General features: G+C 36.5%; 2 protein-coding genes across 3 annotated transcripts in view; one reads left to right on the top strand and one right to left on the bottom strand.

Moving 5' to 3' along the window:
* The window catches only part of LOC136241754 (tyrosine-protein kinase-like), a 135457-nt gene that overhangs the window by 89691 nt on the left and 27066 nt on the right, over window positions 1-18700 (top strand). The gene's annotated exons all lie outside the window — the stretch shown is intronic.
* On the bottom strand, window positions 1475-7301 carry LOC136241764 (uncharacterized). 2 transcript variants are annotated; one of them, XM_066033070.1, is made up of 10 exons: window positions 7230-7301; window positions 7045-7179; window positions 6387-6507; window positions 5801-6051; window positions 5227-5419; window positions 3626-3763; window positions 3277-3406; window positions 2748-2863; window positions 2025-2168; window positions 1475-1681 (listed from the first exon to the last, which is right to left on the bottom strand). In XM_066033070.1, the coding sequence occupies exons 2-10, from the start codon at window positions 7164-7166 to the stop codon at window positions 1565-1567; spliced, it is 1332 nt and encodes a 443-aa protein (XP_065889142.1). In that variant the 5' UTR covers window positions 7167-7179; window positions 7230-7301; the 3' UTR covers window positions 1475-1564. The 2 variants fall into 2 exon arrangements, with proteins under 2 accessions (XP_065889142.1, XP_065889140.1); XM_066033068.1 differs by lacking the exon at window positions 7230-7301 and having other exon boundaries at window positions 7045-7223.

Below are 18700 nucleotides of genomic sequence, written 5' to 3'. Positions count from 1 at the left end.
TTGCACAGAGAGAGTGGACTTATCCCGGGACCCAGCCTGTTGGGGTTCCAGTAAGTGTATCTCACAACAATTTATTCTGCTTGGACCCTCCCAAGTCTCTGGGCAGCCCTGGTTGGAGCTGCAGCACTACAGGACTTTGGTTTAAACCACATGACACTCGATTTGGTAACATGCTGCTATAAATGTCAACCATTAAGAGAGTAATCTTTATAGACACTTGACAAATATGAAGTAACTAATATTCCTGTGCAACCACTTGTATCAGGTAACATAATAATTATTATATTACTAATGATGAACATGCTTCCAAAAGAGGTAACCACTTTGTTGTACACTACATGAGATCAGTGTTGTTTCAACAAAAGTTAAAAAGTGAAGATATTCATTACCATTGAAGGAAATCAGTGATCATGGTGCAAAACTGTGGACAAGCCCAGAACAATGATGGAAGATGTGTAGTCCATGTAGCTATATGAGGTGTTGCATTTGGTAAGGATGGAGTGTAGGCACACATGGCAACAACTGTTGTATGTAGCTATATTTGACAGTGGTGGCGATTCTAGACCTGATATACAAGGTGGGAGGACAACAAGAATTTTGTTACATGCAGGGTACAGAAGTTTGACGTTTGTTGTACAGCAGTCGGGACACTGTGGACCCATGGTGGATCTACAACTGATTACTCCAGTAGGTATTTTAGCCCACAATTATAGAAATTATAGAGTGTTTATTGCTGACACCAACTTGTTGCCAATTGTAGCAACAATTTCATTTTCTCAATTTAGGTTTCATGATCAATGGCACATCTGTGGACAAGTCTGATAATGGTCACTTGAGCCACCCTACCAAGGCATGCACAGTTGTGCTTGAGTGAGCATTGTAACTATTGAGACGTGGAATAATTATTAGTCCCAACAACAATGTGCACGTTGCTGACAGTTGCAACAAGAGGGTTCAGATATTATGTTTTTGTGTTTGATGTACAGCTGTACGGCTATAAAAATTTAATGTTTGTACAATTTACTATAATCACGACACACACACACACACAAATATATATATATATATATAGTTAATCATTGCATGTTGTTTTGTGTGAGTATGTAATTAATCTGTATCAATATCATGCCTGTATCTTCCCCTAGTTTGTAGTTGTTTAGTGTTTCTGTATTTTGTAAGTGCTCTCAAATTCCTCAATGGAAAATTGGCTATGTTGAATAAAGGAGTCACCATGGCAGTGATTCACAAAAATTTTACTTTTCTGTTTTACAGTACGTATATGTTCAAATTATATAATCTGCTGTGGAAATGAAATGCACCTCTTACATGGGATAAGCCGAGATAGCAGAGCTTCGTATAATGATCTGACGTTATCTTTTAAAACACTGAATGTCCTAACTTGATGTCTGTAATACTGTGTCACTGACCACAACATGATACACGCGCAAGATGGATAGTGATCTCATTCTGCAGATTGAGGTTTGTAATAACTGCTGTAGCAGAAATTAGTATGTGAAAAATACATGTAAAACAAAAACAAAATTCTGTTTCAAACAACGCTTTTCTATTGGTTGAACTTGTTCAAGATTTGGTTGAAGACCTTCATACCAATCTTCATTTGAGACAGTGTACAGTACTCATTATCACTATGGTAAACTGAGCTGTATCCATAACCACATATCTACAAGGGGAATAATCACAGTATTTCAACCAACAACATCTGTGAAATACAAACAAGCATTAGCCCAGCCCACATGCATGTGTGCAATGAATGGGATTTCTGTGGGACCTCAATTATCGGAATACTTGTGGGACAGAAAAGTGTTTGGTAAAGTGAATTTGTTGGGATACATGGAGTCCAGTTATTTATACATCAAACACTCCAATAGAACACACCACAGTTGATGAAACACATTAACTAAACAGACACAATAACCCATATTTGTGTTAACACACAATCTTCAAAAGTGTTAGGGGTAATATGAAACAAATCTAGTGCACAAACTGCTACTACCCTGACCAACCTGTATATCAAATCCAGCTTCTTGCATTTCCCCTACCAGTGGCAGACTACCAGTCATAGAATAAGGTTCAGATGATCCAGTCACTTCCTTAGTGGCCTCGTCTAATGCTTTAAATCCATCACTGTTCAGATCACAGGCGATTCCCTAATATAATGTACATGTACTTTAAATACATACCAATGTACAGCTACACTAGAAAAAAAAAATACACATGTATCTTCATACATATAATAGCATGATTTAACACAACAAACATAGATCTAAAGATGTAGCTAGCACAATAAAATACTTGATGTAGAAATTAAATGTTTGTCTTTACATCTGAAACAGACAAAGTGTACTATCTGGATAGTACTATGAAGTCAATAAAAACAGTTGCTAATAATTCCGTGTTTCGTACAGAGTTTCTAAATCACCATTAATACAAATTTTACCCGAATACAATTTTATTTGCAATCTATAAAGTACATCTAAGCAAACATGCCAGGTGATAAAATAGTCACTACTTTTAAAGCATTTAATTATGTTGTCATTATTCACTAGGATATCACAAAAGAATTTGTTTAGGTTATCTGGACAGCAAAATTGCTCAGCCATCATAATATGAAGGCACACATGGAAACGTTCATAGATGGAGGCAACACTACAAAATGCAACTGTCTTCAAATTTCCCTATTTCTGTGCTATACAGATGCACGTACAGACACAAGTACTCCTTCTAACCCTAAATACTTCTCCCTCCCATAAAATTTCCAGTTCTCCTTTAAAGTCACCCTCTGGAAGACTGATTTCATACTTGCTGCATGGACCACGATCACCAGACACCAGTTGGTTAATATCTGTAGTAGAAAGACATAAATGAAACACTACAATGTAGCCAGCATACGACACAAAACTTTACTATCATACAGAAATGTAGAACACTCCTTTATATTTCTAAGATCCCTACTAAATAAAATTCTGTATGGCTATACTTTGTATACGTGTTATGTGTTAGACATATTAGGTTTGAGCTTGAGTAGTAGGTACTGCAGGATAGTAACATTTTGTTATAGTTTTTAATTAAAAAACAATGTTACACCTCTATATAGTGCATTGTATGTTTTAAAGTATAAAGTTACAGATTATTAAATAGTAGACAGTGTGTTTTGGGGGCCTCCTTGAATACCACAGTGTTTTAGCAGTTTCACCTTCAAAAAAGTACCCCTGTGGCACACCATGTATGCATATATTTTAATGTGTATAAACTTACCTTCATTCAGTTTAGCAACACATCCCTCCACCTTCTGTATACACTCATCAATGTTATAGAATGGAGTCAGTCTGATATCACCCTGTGCCTCAGCCCATGGTGGGATCTGGTTAACACTACCTTCAGCTGTCTACAGTGATGAAAATACAAATAAGTAAAGCTGCAATTAAAATGCAATTCTAGATACAGTCAAGTAATTCATATCATATCTATACTGCTAAATGTGTGACTAACGCCTAAAATCATTCTCCTACAAGCCTACCATGATACAATAGCTACTATATAAACATGTACATTATGTAGACACCGTAGATCATGTACTAAAGAAGGCATCCTTGTAACTGCTTACTCTAATTTGAGTCGGCTTCATAGTAGAGGGGGCTTCGTACTTGTATACAATCTCACATGGGTGTGGTGGGTACTCCTGATAGAAATTCTTCTGTATATGAGTGACTGCATCCATGGCTAGTTCCACACTGTTAATAGCCTATAAGATATTTGCCATACACGTATTTAATAGTTGTATATGCTAACCTAACATACTACATATTATGCACACCTACATAATTATAATCTCACGTTGAAGACTGCTAGGTTCTTATTATTAACTAGACATACTAAAACGTTTAAAATACCTACAAAACAAGAAAGGATTGCTGGAGTAAAACAAATATTGCAGTTAGGTCAATAAATTCCTATTTCATCAACTTGACACTAGCAAATGAGCCAAATAGAAGTGTAATCCTTGTAACCGCAATCCTTGTAACCGCAACCCTTGTAACCACAATCCTTGTAACCGCAATCCTTGTAACCGTAATCCTTGTAACCGCAATCCTTGTAACCTCAATCCTTGTAACCGCAATCCTTGTAACCGCAATCCTTGTAACCGCAATCCTTGTAACCGTAATCCTTGTAACCGCAATCCTTGTAACCGCAATCCTTGTAACCGCAATCTTTGTAACCGCAATCCTTGTAACCGCAATCTTTGTAACCGTAATCCTTGTAACCGCAATCCTTGTAACCGTAATCCTTGTAACCGCAATCCTTGTAACCGCAATCTTTGTAACCGTAATCCTTGTAACCGTAATCCTTGTAACCGTAATCCTTGTAACCGCAATCCTTGTAACCGCAATCCTTGTAACCGCAATCCTTGTAACCGCAATCCTTGTAACCGTAATCCTTGTGACCGCAATCTTTGTAACCGCAATCCTTGTAACCGCAATCCTTGTAACTGCAATCCTTGTAACTGCAATCCTTGTGGATTTACTCCAGCAATCTCATCTTGTTTCATGGATTTTCTTAGCAATCTTGTTACCTATATTCCATATTTAATTTTTATATGTCCCTATTTAAAGTGACAACTTCAAGAGCTACAGTATTTCATTGAAAGAAAGGTTGCTTACGACATGCAATGAGCATCAACACCATTACATTAATTCATTATATTGTTGAACCAAGATATAAAGCCAAAAATTCTGCAATACTTTTCAATAATGTAGCCTTCCAATTCCAAGATCACTAAGAGTTCTGTTTGAAAGAAGATGAAAGTGATAGTGGTACAGTGGTAAAGAGAAAGATCAAGGATAATTTGTAACAATGAGATAGCATCAAGAAACTGTTTCAACTTTTATTGATCCCTGATAAATAGAATTGCCTTTTCCTGCCCATCACACTAATACAACATGAGTGCACAATATTCTAATAGAACAGTCACACGTATGTTTTCGCTCTATTAGGATTTTTCAAAAACATAGATGATCCCTACTATGAACCAATATTATGGTAAATGATTATCATGTTTCTACCTTGTCATCTCTCACATAATAATTAACACAGGCATACACAAACGCATGCACGCACATGCACCTACCACACTACACTACACTACACAACACACATACACATGTGCATCAGTACCCACGCACTATAAATGCTACACACACACTTCACCTTATGGGGCAGTCCGGAATGGAACAATCTTCCAATACACTTCAGTGCCCAAATAGCTGCAGAGGAAGTCCCGATACAAGGATGAACATCAGAAGCATCTACCCAATAAACTGGTCCAGCCTTCAAATGGTCCAACTTGCCATCCTTCAACAACATATCAATTCCGACGCCTGGAATCTTGCTGCTCTCCTCACTATAAGAACAACATTTAATTACTGCAGCAAACCAAGATTACAAGAACTTGTTTACCAATTTAAACCTGCAGTTCAAATAAAGGATGCATTTGTTTAGTACGTCCTCTTTGATATAAAGAGCAGGTTAGCATTGTATAAAAGTAGATACCTGGTTGTTTAATTATTTCACTATGCAACACTACTGGCTAATGAAGGCTAATGGATACTAATGGATGATGCTATTGGATGGTGTCATATTGGATAATGGATGCTAACTTAGGTGAATCATCCTCCTTGCCTGATATATATACACACTTGTCTCAGGTCATACATGTATATATCAAGCAAAGCATTTCTGCTTGTATTACAGCTATTACACTTACATTTATATAACAACTTACGCTGCAATGAAGACAGCCACTATTTTGCGTTTCAACTTTGGTTTCTTCTCAGCCAATTGGATGAGCATCTCAGTAATCATGGCAACATGTCCTAGACAGTCAGTGGTTCCTCGTCCATACAAATTGTCACCTTCAATTGTCAACTTAAATGGGTCACGTTCCCAACTCTCAGGATTAGCAGGTACCACATCAAGATGACTACCAATGAATGATACTGTACCCTTCTGAGTAGTAGTGCTGCACCCAACATCCTATAGTTGAGAAAATCATTCATTTTTTGTTGTGATTTTATAAGGGGAGGCATGGAAAAAGTCCTTTGGAAACCTCATTTTGGACCTTGTCAATAAAGCTATTCTTTTAGTTCAATAACTGGATCTAGTATTAAAGCCTGCAGCTGCAACACAATGGCCTATTAAAAGTTATGTGAAAAAATAGCATAAACACATTCATAGCTAGGCACACAAACCAGAGTAAAGCACAGTGAAATATGTCATTATTTCACCTGTGGAGCCCGGCGGCATAATACGATCCATCAATACTTGCTTAACAAGTAGTTGACACAAGATCCACACAATATGGGACTCACATTGTCATATTCAATGATTAAGTTTCCTCTTCCTTCAACGTATGTCACGTGTTCTATCGTAAGCAGTCCACCATTCTGCTTTGTGTACGGCTGTAGAGCATCCACTACGTGTTTAACCGCCCTAAAATGTACATGAGAATATTAAAATAACTATATTATTATAGCCAATACAAGGGGGTCTTGCTGTAGGTAGATCTGCGACCGCAGTCAAACTCAAAGTTAACGGTCAAGGCAGAGTTCAAAACCCACACTAATCAGAAACTATATAGCTAGTCTACGTATTTAAAACCAAGTTTATACGGAATTATGTGCAACTCACAAAGCGTAAGAATCTCCAACTAAGATCTTACAAAGTTCCAGCAGACATTTCGTTGTAATTGTAATGATGTTTTTTCCATAGCCAGTCGGTAGCATGTACCAAGAGATTATTATAAGCGCAAGCACGCATTAGACTGAAAAACTGATAGAGCGGTCCAAAACTTCGAGAAGGCTTGAGTCACTGGTCAAGCGGTTCGAGTGACAGGTCAAGGTGAAATTTCGGCCAGTCAAGACTTTGACCGCGGTCGCAGATCGCCTGACCTACAACGCGTGCCGGCACCACCCGGGCTCCGGCGTAGTTAATAGCTAATCGAGTCAGGCCGGCCTTCAAGATTTGTACCTGTCTTCCTCTGGTATAAACTTCGGAGGGTTGTTTTGCAAATGCTCCGTTTCACCAATCAAATTGGTGAGAAGCTTCAAGTATCGCCCCTCATCGAAATCAAGGTCTACTTGCCGTTGCATCACCGTTCAGTTACTATAGCGAAATCACTGAAGTGAACAATTGTATTATTAATTATAGCTAACGCTTCGTGATCAGCTGCTTTTATAGGTACTAGGGGTACGCCTCAAGCATCTGACGTTTGCTTTTCTGTGCGTAGTGTAGCATGCAGCTATGGTAGTGTTGCGCGCCCACTGTGATCACGCGATAGTTATTTTCGTAATGTGTTTATGTTATAGGCCACTATGTTGCAGCTGCAGGCTTTGTATACTGCTCAATTTAGCTTAATACTAGCTATAAATCCAGCCATTAAACAGATAGGATATTGGCTGTTTTCAGTATGTAGCTAAACAAATAGACCGACAAGGTCCAAAAATTAGGGTTCCAAATAACTTTTTACATGTCTCCACTTCTAGAACACATGCTACTAACTCCATAAAAATGTTTGCCACATATCTGGCAAGAAGTGAATGAATATCAGTCTCCAAAATAGCTACCTCCCATATTGATTATTATTAACTTTTGGTATCTCAATTGTAGGGTCCGGCTTAGGCACTGGATGTGCTAATGAGAAAGATAGCTACAATGGTAGTCATCTTGATGTGGTGCATGAATGCTAAGACTTGGGAATTAATATAACACATTTACAATGACTGAAGGGAACTGCTGTGTGACAAGTAGGTGCTAGAACTTATCATTGCATACCGCGATTTTGCTAAAGCTGTACCGGCACAGCCATCTGTGCCAAAGTTTTTCACTGAACTGATTTGTGTTGTATACTAATGCTGTGTTTTATGTGTATTTTTGTGGATGTTTTGTATACTAGTTTTCTAGTTGTATGTGGTTGTCTGTTCTTTCGTGTACACTGTTTTTGTACCTATTGTGTGTGTGTTTTTTCCCTACACTCCTCTGTGGAAGATTGGCTATGCCGAACAGAGGAGTCTAATCAAAGAATCAAATCAAATCTATGTATGAGGAACTGTAGTTACCCATCTGTAGGACATATTTTACCATGATTATCAAGCTGTTCATCCAGTGGCTGAGAAAGAAACCAAAACTCAAATGTAAAAGAATTATAATAGTGCATGGTTGTCTCCATTTACTTATGCCTACTGACTACAGTGAACCTCTATAATCCGATTCTGGGCAGAAGTACTGTGTGGGTATGTTGGATTATCAAGATCGGAAATATCAAACAGACATGCAAAGTCTTATTGGCGCAGCAAACAGCCGATGTCAGATTACAGAGGTGTTCTGGGAGGTTTCACTGTACTATGTAACAAACATAACAACAATGATTTTGCACTAAATGCTATATACTGCCAGAGTTGCAATAGGGTGCATGCATGCATGGTTTCAAACATATTTCTGTGATGGATACTAAACATTATAATCACTTGAATACATGCACATCTATATTATTGTCTGAATCTATATTTGTGAGTATAGGAACAGAGTAAGCTATAGATTTTCTGTAAAAACCAAATTATTCTATATAGATATAACTCCCAAGTTTATGAATTTTGGCAGGGATCATATAAACATGACAGATAGAGACAATGAAACTGATGGTTTTGAACATTAAATAGCCTATAGTGAAATTCACAGTGCACCAAAAGAATAATCTTTGTCATACACATAAACTTCATTTTTGCCAAGCCAGTTTTATGCTTTTATCCAAAAGTGCACAAATAGGCCTATAGTTCTCTAAAAAGCTATAGAACCCTGGCTAGAAATGGGCTCTTATAAGTGTGGCCATTTGAAATTTTATTTGGCCAAAATTTTATTCCATGGATGAGTTAGTATGTCATACTGCCATAACATGGATCATACCCAATAGCTAGATTAATGGGATAAAATAAAAGTAAATTATTTTTTATTAATAGCAAAAGCAACCATTGACAGCTATTAGGAATATCTAATAGCTGTAATGGGTTAAGTTTAAAATAACACTAAATGTTTTTTCTACATTAATAGCTATGATGCCATATAGCATGATATGATATCATATAGTGGTATGGTGATTCAGTATGGTTGTATATATGATGTCATAATTGAGCCATTTGTCTTTTAAGTGTATATTCGTAACTATATATTTTGTAAATGATGACTGCAGAATTAAGGCTGCATGACCAGGTCCAATCATGAATTTTTTTCTCCTTTCTACAACTTTTTAAACAACTTATATAACATCTTTAAACAGGTTGTATGACTAGGTGTCCTGCAGACCTTCAGCACTTGTGCTAGCTATAAAGCCTAAATAAATTATTATAAGAAGGTATCTCAGTATTCATGGCTAACTAATCTTAAAACATCCTCATGACTCTTAATACTTCCTTACAATGTCCTGTGCTCTCAATTGCTCAACATATAAACCCAGTCATTGTCTGTCCATGCATTGTAGCAGTGCCTTTTGATGGTTCAAGAATAAAGAAACTACAGCTATAGAGTTACAAAACAAACAAACAATATTTAATTGCAAGATTGAGATACTGTATGCAGAACAGTCACCATGCATGGGGTTGGAAAAGTGCATGAAAATTTAACCAGAGCTTGAACCAGGGATCTCCATACCCTGACTGTACATCCACATCCTTAACTACCGAGCCACTGCTATCATGGCCATTCACTACACTTAATTTCTACTTTAAATTTATAAATGAAAATTCTAGCTCAATGCAATCAAATAATTTCAAATTATAGATCTACCAATAGAAATCCATTATATGCATGTGCGTTCTATTAGAATTCATCAAAAATAATCAGAATATTATGTGCAATCCAATACTCTGTCTTCAATTACTATTATTGTGTCTGTAGATAAGTAGAAATGTGGGTAAAACAACCCCATGCATGCAAGGGTGGCTTTCAGGCCAAATATATATAATGTACAGAAATGTATGCAAAAGCTTTGAGGCGGCTGGGTGAAAAGAGTTGTGAAATCAAAGATGGCACCCAACAAAAGGCTGTATGCACCTGATAGATGTATATAGCTCTATAGAGACATTGCCCAATAGCCGTTTAGGTGTACAGCTATGTAGTTGGGGTATAGTTGGGATAATGTAGTTACATGTAAGTGTAGAGCAATCTTCAGAGTATTCAACCAATTGGACATAGCTAGCTATAGTAGGTAGCTTGTATTAGACCTTCAGTTACCAACATGTTTCAAGCTGATTGTAATTTTTGTTGAACTGAGTTGCTAGCAAATTTCTATATTATATAGCCTGTACTAAAGCCATTATTAAGAATTAACATTGTGCTGTAATACCCCTTTTTCGAAGCATATCTCACCAAAGTGAGTAGCTGTATATTGCAACATAAAACTAGGAAATAGTTAGTTGAATTGCAGTTGTCAATAACGTATACGTTATTTAATAACGTATACGTTATTAATTTTTTCTCCTCAATTCAGTTACCATGGTTTTAGGAAAAATTTTCTCTTCACCCTGCAACATGCATATGACTGCTAAGAATATATTCTGATCAATCTCTTTATTATAGCCACCAGTTTGGCTGGATCCGGCATTGGGCAGCATTTGTGAGCGCAGTGTGACACAGTAAAAGTCCCTTTCTACACAGTTCATGAGTATAGGTAATATTTTGCTACAAATTAGTGTTGTTTTAGTTTACTTAACCTAAAACTAAAACTTAATTATTTTAGTAAGCATGACTTACTTTTAGTGTACTATACTAAACTAAAAGCTTTGATCTGAATTTTACTAAAATTAAACTAAAACTAAAACTTGATTTCCTTTATTTACTAAACTTAAATTAAACTAAATACATTCACACTATATTATTTTACTTTTTAACTAAAACCTATTTAAATTATTTTTTGAAAACCAAAACTAAAAGTTTTTATCTTAGTTTACTAAAACTAAACTAAAACTAAAATGAAAACCTGTACTAAAACAACGCTACTACAAATTGATGTGCGGTTTGTCAGATTCAAGTTTTTCCTCTAACTAGCTCTCTCTGATCTCCCTGAGAAATAGAGTCAGAGATAAGACTGTGCATGCGCATCACTGACATTTTTGTCAGTAACGGATTTTGTTTTTGCCTATAATTCCACGTACTGCTATAGTGAAAATGACAAAGCACAGCACATCCAGGAAAGTGTCTGCATGGTTGTAAGAGGTACTGTGCTTCTGTGACAAAGCAATCTCACTCCTGGTACTGAAAGGCTTCAGGTTGAGAGCTATACATAAAAGATGCAAAAAACAGCCTGGTCACTTGGTCAGTTTTGGGAATTGGTAAGACCAGAAACGTTGCTACCACAAGATCATTCTTGCCCCTTGGGGGCGAGTGGATTTAATTCCAACTTCAATTCCAACCAACTAAAAGATAAGAAAACAGTGTTTACAAGATGTGAAAACTTTCAACAGATATAAATATTATAAATTATTGTATGGTAATTGATTGCTGGTTGTACTATACACCAGTACTCCATATGGAGGTTTCTGTACGGTAAAAAAAAATACAATACGATGGTAATTGCACAATTCATTCAGCAAAACAATGACCAGGAAGGGAACCAGAAACATATGATTAACTTTTCGTGGCCTTAGCATGACATAATGCATGCACGGAGGAAAAGATGCACATACAGTAAACATAAGTGATATATGCCATTACAATCGTGAGGGCCTGCTATTATTACGTTGTATTGAATACCTGACCATAAAAGACCACATAAGCATGATTCTCACAAGTTGAGGTGCACATGGTCTCATATCTATGCATGGTATTGAATCTCATGCCTGCAAGCAATGAAATTTAAACATCCATTAAACAGTCCATAAAATTTAGTCCTCATGTTAAAATTATAATGTTTACAATGAGGATGAATCAGGGTACTGGATTAAGACATGGCTACTGAAGTTTCCAAGAGCAGGCCTCAATGATAAAAGAAGCAGGGTATTTCACTAGAAACTGTTAACTGAATTATTTTTAATATGAGCTGGGCCATATGTCCTAAAATGATGACATGATATACTACAAGATGAAATTAAATTTTGGAGAACAAACAGCCGATCACTGTGAAAGATGGCACTACCTTCAATAGGATAAAAATCCAATACCAGAAAATAATGGACATGCCACCAAGAAAAAGTACAATTCCATTGTGCAGTAGCATTGCAGACTGTAACTATGTATAGACACAATAATATAGTTTACAGTATATAGGTAAATAAACACCAGCAAGCACAACCACACAGAAATTAAAATCAGCCTAAGAGCACATTGTGTGTATGTAGTGTTTGTTATCCCAATCAAGATGTATGGGATGTAATTATGGCAGTGTTTATATAGTTTCCATATCAAAGTAAAATAATGGTGATGACAAAACAACAAATTAAAATGAAATGAAACAAACAAACAAAACCACAATTGTTCTAATCAACAAGAATATGGCTTTCCACTAAATGCAGCTCAGTGGAGACAGCAGGGAGCTATGTTGACTGTAGCTTTCTGCTCCCATGAATGGCCAGTACAGCAAAACGTAATAGTGAAAATGACAAAGCACAGCACATCCAGGAAAGTGTCTGCATGGTTGTAAGAGGTACTGTGCTTCTGTGACAAAGCAATCTCACTCCTGGTACTGAAAGGCTTCAGGTTGAGAGCTATGCAATTTCACACACAAATTTATCGGCTGAAAACTGTACCGGTGTTCTCCACACAATGGCCTGCCAGGCCCAATGCAATACTAAGCTGAGTGCCAGTACATTAATGGTGTGGCAATGGCATAATGATATGTAACACAATACTTCAGTGGTAGTAACAATTGGGAAGTAAGAGGATCAGTTTTATCTTATCGACACACAGTTAGTTACTGTTCTATTAGAGTATATTTATTTTGTGTGGCTCAACACTCATAAAACAACAGAACATTGGCATCTCATTGACTGTGAGGGCCCCCAAAAGCACTAAAATCTCTTTCCATTGTCTATATTGAAATGGTGAAATTTTGAAGGGGTGCTTAACCAGGTACCCTTGTCTGCCAGTACTGAAGTTAACATTTTTACAACAATGTAGTATTATATTATTGTCACCTGTCATTGCATGCCAAAAATGGACTGATTAAAATAAGTAATAGAGATCACTCAATAAATAAATGCACCATTACCACTGAGCAACTAGCTGAAGATGAATTGATGGTGTAAACTAACCAATCCATAATATCTCTGTAAGAACTTTTACAATCAGTGTGCAAAATTTTACAGTGGAACCTCTCTTAACAAAACTCTCCAAAGTAAGGACACAATAGAAAAAACCTCCATAATGAGGACAAAACTTTGGTCCCAACAGGTCTGGTTAATACATTTTTTAACCTTTGAAAGAGGAAAACCTCAGTAAAAAGTGGCCAAAAATTCTGGGTCCCAAAACATCTGTAATAGAGAGGTTCCACTGTATTGCTCTCTAACAATCCTCTATATACTGATTCCCTTTTCCTTCTAAACATGATAAAGTATTTGGCAACAAAACATCAAATGCACTAAACATACACACTCACTCTTCAGCATCAAGTGGTGATTTATATTCTTTAACATAACTACTAGGAATGTATCCCTGTTGAGTAGAATCCTTACTCCTAGCAAGCCACCAACCATCATCATCATCTCTGACAATGTGTAACAGAATCTCCTTTTTTGAAGCTCAAGTCTTCAACTGTTCTAGCTGAGTAGTTGTACTTGCCAATGAAAATTAACTCAGTACTTGATTTTCTACTGGAAGTATTATTCTTTTCATTAGATGTCTTGTTTTCTTTCTTGCTGCTTTCCTGATTTATGTCAGCATACATATGATCAAGTGGGTGATAGGTCTTACTGGTCAGTTTTCCTGTTACTCATTGTCAGTATTGGAGCTGTTATACCTTTTCGTGACTTAGTATCACTTACTTTGACACCACGTTTGCACATTTTTAACTACGTATAGGTGAGATAGCCATTTAAATGCAGTAAATTGACAACCAAAAGTCAAATCTGGGGTGGCTCCCTATCAAAAATAAATAGTGCACAAAAGGTCTTAGATCCCTATTTGTGGGATATAACTGGACTAGTGTTATGTAATTTTGTTCTAGAGAGGTACATATGTAACATATGTAAAATGTAAGGCACTAATTAACATTTAAGGAAAGTCCATAGCTTTCGGCACTATTCCAAAGTTATAGCTATTTATAAGAGCAAAAAGTAGCCCTATATTCACCCGCCCATATACACACTAATACATACTACAGATTGTATTATAAACATAACAATGAGATGCTGTGTTAGATATATGATATCATTTACAGTTGTACAGTGGAACCTGTCTTATAGTGGTGACTGGTATTACTGAAGGTACCACCTCTCTATGTGACAAGTTAACTTCAAGAGATATATTACATGATGTACGTTATATGGTAAAGCACACTGTTTGTCTAAATAAGATAGTACACTTGGTTAAAACAGTGCTAATGCCTATAGGATGCACAATAACCAGCTACGTACACCTTATTGTTAGCTAGGTCATGTAATCTTTAAGTCTCCAGTTCCAGTGTGTTAGGTTAGGTTAATCCAAAGGCTGCAGCACATGTTGCTGTCAGACCTTCAGTGCAGGCCACTGTAAAGCTTTAATAATAATAAATACTTAGGTTTAAAGGAAGAAAATCCATCCCTCCTGGAGGAGACTGAGTGTGGCGCTCGACTAGACATTGGGTGGCCTGCAGTTCGAATCCTGGGGTAGGAGGGATTTTTTTCCTTTCTTTGACCCTTTTCTGTTTCACCTTATTGTTAGCTAGGTCATGTAATCTTTAAGTCTCCAGTTCCAGTGTGTTAGGTCAAAGGCTGCAGCACATGTTGCTGTCAGACCTTCAGTGCAGGCCACTGTAAAGCTTTAATAATAATAAAGTACACTCGAGCCTGGAATATTATAGGCGTCACCCTTTTCCTTAAACCCTGGAATGTTGTAACAATGTCATATTCCATGTGCACTCTTAGTTGCTGTATATGGAGTATATATCAAGGATTATGATGGTGTATCATGGTATAGCAGTGCAAGGAACTGGTGCTTACTGGTGATATATATGTGCAGATATTATAAAGCTGGCTTGCCGGGCTAGTGATATACTATTGAATTGCCAATTCCTTTATATTGCAACCTTATTGACATTACATGGTAAACTATACAATAAACACAAATGTTTCTACATTCCAGACAATTGTTTATAAATGTCCAACATAATATATATACCATTCACACTACGTTTGGGTAATTTTTTTAATTTTAAACCTGCTACCTAAAGCTATAGGGTAATACATATTATGAGCAATAGGTGCAATTGGATGTCTAGAATCAATGGCTTTGCACCTATAGTTATATACCTCACACAACATTTATGCTATCACTGAGACCTGTTTTGTCGAACCACATATATATATGACAATGAGATTCTACCTCTACCTATAACTATGATATATATTATAAGGATCATAAAACTCGTGAGGGTAGTGTTATGTTTGCAATCATTCATTATGGTACTCCTATATAATCGTGTGGGATTATAATACAACACTTATAAACATGCATGTTTACTTTGATATAAAGAGATCAATGCAAAATTGTAGCAGGATGAGTTGTTATATAGGTGGATGTGAATGTAATAGTTATAACACAGGCAGGAGAGTATATATCATCAAGAGTGTATCAAGTGTGTATATCATCAGGCAAGGTGTCTGTGCAGCCACGAGGGTGATTCACCTATGCATGTAGATGTATATAGAGCTTGCTTTGCCAGTAGATAATTTACGTAGAACTTAGGTGGTGAATATGCATTTATCCAGCAAAAAAAATGACTGACTAATAGAAGACAACTCATAAATAAATCCACTTATTGACTTTACTGTTGAAAAAACAATCACAAGGGAGAGGATGTAGTCTTTAGAACTTGATGGTGGATTTCCGACTGTGGTATTTTCCCTGTGTACCACTATTACCTATTATGTAATCTGTTAGTATCCATCAGCCTCCATTAGTATCCATCAGTCTTCATTAACAGCATCCAGTAACATCCATTAAGTGGCCTGGTACATTATGCATAGTGAAATCATCAAGTTAAATGCTTCCCATTACTCTTTTAAGTATATGGCCAGGTGTTTATAGTATCATAATACTGCTCTTTGTTCAAATGAGTAGAACTCCCTCTCACTACTGAAATCCCACATTCGACCTCATGAACAGCAAAGTATAGTTGCATCAAAGAAGTCTGATTTCACAATTGATTGTAATGACACTTAAGTGTGCAATATGGTATCTCATTAATATTCCAGAGCCAATGCATTACGAGGTATAATACACTGGCTTTTCCCTTGATCTGTGGTTTAAAATGTGTACGTACTAGTACTACTAGCTTGAGTGCTTTGCCTGGCAACTGGAATATTCCAATGTGAAGTATGCAATGAATTAGCTTAATGGATAATGGTTTAACCATAAATGGCTAATGGCTTAACCATTAGATGACATTGCATGACCCAAGTCTAGCATTATCAAAACAGCACTATAAACTAACTTGTTACGTAATAGTTACATGCTTTGCTAGCGTATTTGTATTGGGACATGTGAATTTCAATCATGGATATAATATAGTTAATGATTACTGGTATATAACTCTAAAATAGTAACAAGATTTTACCAAGGGTTCAAATGTAGGTGTTACAGCACTGAGCTAGAAAGCTTTGACTGGGTTTATATGGTAAGCAATTGAGAGCACAGGACATTTTAAGATTAGTTAGCCATGAATACATTATCTCATATTTTAATAATTTATTTATTAAGACTTTACAGCACAAGTGCTGAAGGTCTGTAAGACACCTGGTCCGGCCTACAGCCTGTTTAAGGATGTATGTTATATAGGTTGTTTAAAAAGTTGTAGAAAGGAGAAAAACCTCAAGAAAAAATCATGACTGAACCTGGGCAGCCTTGATCCTCACAGTACAGCCATCATTACAAATATATAGCTACGAATGCACATGGCTCAGTCAATTATGACATCATACCACCATACTGCATCACCATACCACTATATGATATCATAATATGTGACCGGATTTGACAAAACCAGGCTTCCACACACATTCAGATTTGTGACTTTAAAGCACAATAACTCGGTATAGCAGTAAGCTATCACTTTCACATTTTGACCTGTTATTGCATAATGCAATGAAAGAATTTTGTGAAAATGGTAGGTCAATAGCATACTGAGTGGTTATGTTACAAGCAGTTAAAGTCAAAGAATTGGATGTGTGTGGAAGCCTGGTTTTGTCAAATCTGGTCGCATATCACGCTATATGGCATCATCATACCACTATATGACATCATAATATCACACTATATGGCATCATAACTATAATGTGGCATAAACATTTTAATCTTAACCCATTAATGGCTATTATATGCCTAATGGCTCTTAATGGTTGTTTTTGCTGTTAATAAAAAATACTTTACTTTTATTTTATCCCATGTACATGGTAGTATGACATCATAATTCACTATGGAATAAAACTTTGTGCAACTCACCCATGAATAAAATTTCACATCAACTCAAATGGACACACTCATAAGAGCCCTATTTCTAGCCAGGGTTCTAAGCCTTTTAGAGAGCTAGGCCTTTTTGTGCACTTTTGGATAAAAGCATGCAGCAAGATTAGCAAAAATGAAGTTTGCATGTATGACAAAGATGATAGGAAGCCACCTCAGATTTTACCTTAAATTTGGTGCACTATAAAAAAACATTAGTAGTGAATTTCACTATAGGCAATTTAATGTTCAAAACCATCAGTTTCATTGTCTCTAGTATATGTCATGATTATATGATCCCGGCCAAAATCCACAAACTTGGAGTTAAGCTACAGAATAATCAGAAAGTTTATATAGCTTACTCTGTACTATATATAGATGTATTCAAGTAATTATAATGTTTAGTATCCATCACAGAAACACATGAAACCATGCATGCACCCTATTGCAACTCTGGCATGCAGTATAGCAACATTTAGTGCAAAATCATTATTCCTATGTTACATAGTACAGTGAAACCTCCCAGAACACCTCTGTAATCTGACATCGGCTGTTTGCTTCACCAATAAGACTTTGCATGTCTGTTTGATATTTCCGATCTTGATAATCTAACATACCCACACAGTACTTCTGCCCAGCATCGGATTATAGAGGTTCACTGTAGTCGGCCGGCATAAGTAAATGGAGACAGCCATGCACTATTATAATTTTTTTTTTACATTTGAGTTTTGGTTTCTTTCTCAGCCACTGGATGAACAGCTTGATAATCATGGTAAAATATGTCCTACAGATGGGTAACTACAGTTCCTCATACATAGATTTGATTTGATTCTTTAATTAGACTCCTCTGTTCGGCATAGCCAATCTTCCACAGAGGAGTGTAGGGAAAAAGCACACACACACACACAATAAGTACAAAAACAGTGTACACGAAAGAACAGACAACCACATACAACTAGAAAACTAGTATACAAAACATCCAGAAAAAAAATACACATAAAAC

The sequence above is a fragment of the Dysidea avara genome, chromosome 12 (genome assembly GCF_963678975.1).
Source record: "Dysidea avara chromosome 12, odDysAvar1.4, whole genome shotgun sequence".
NCBI classification, from domain to species: domain Eukaryota; kingdom Metazoa; phylum Porifera; class Demospongiae; order Dictyoceratida; family Dysideidae; genus Dysidea; species Dysidea avara.
This window is presented reverse-complemented; position numbering and strand designations above follow the sequence as displayed.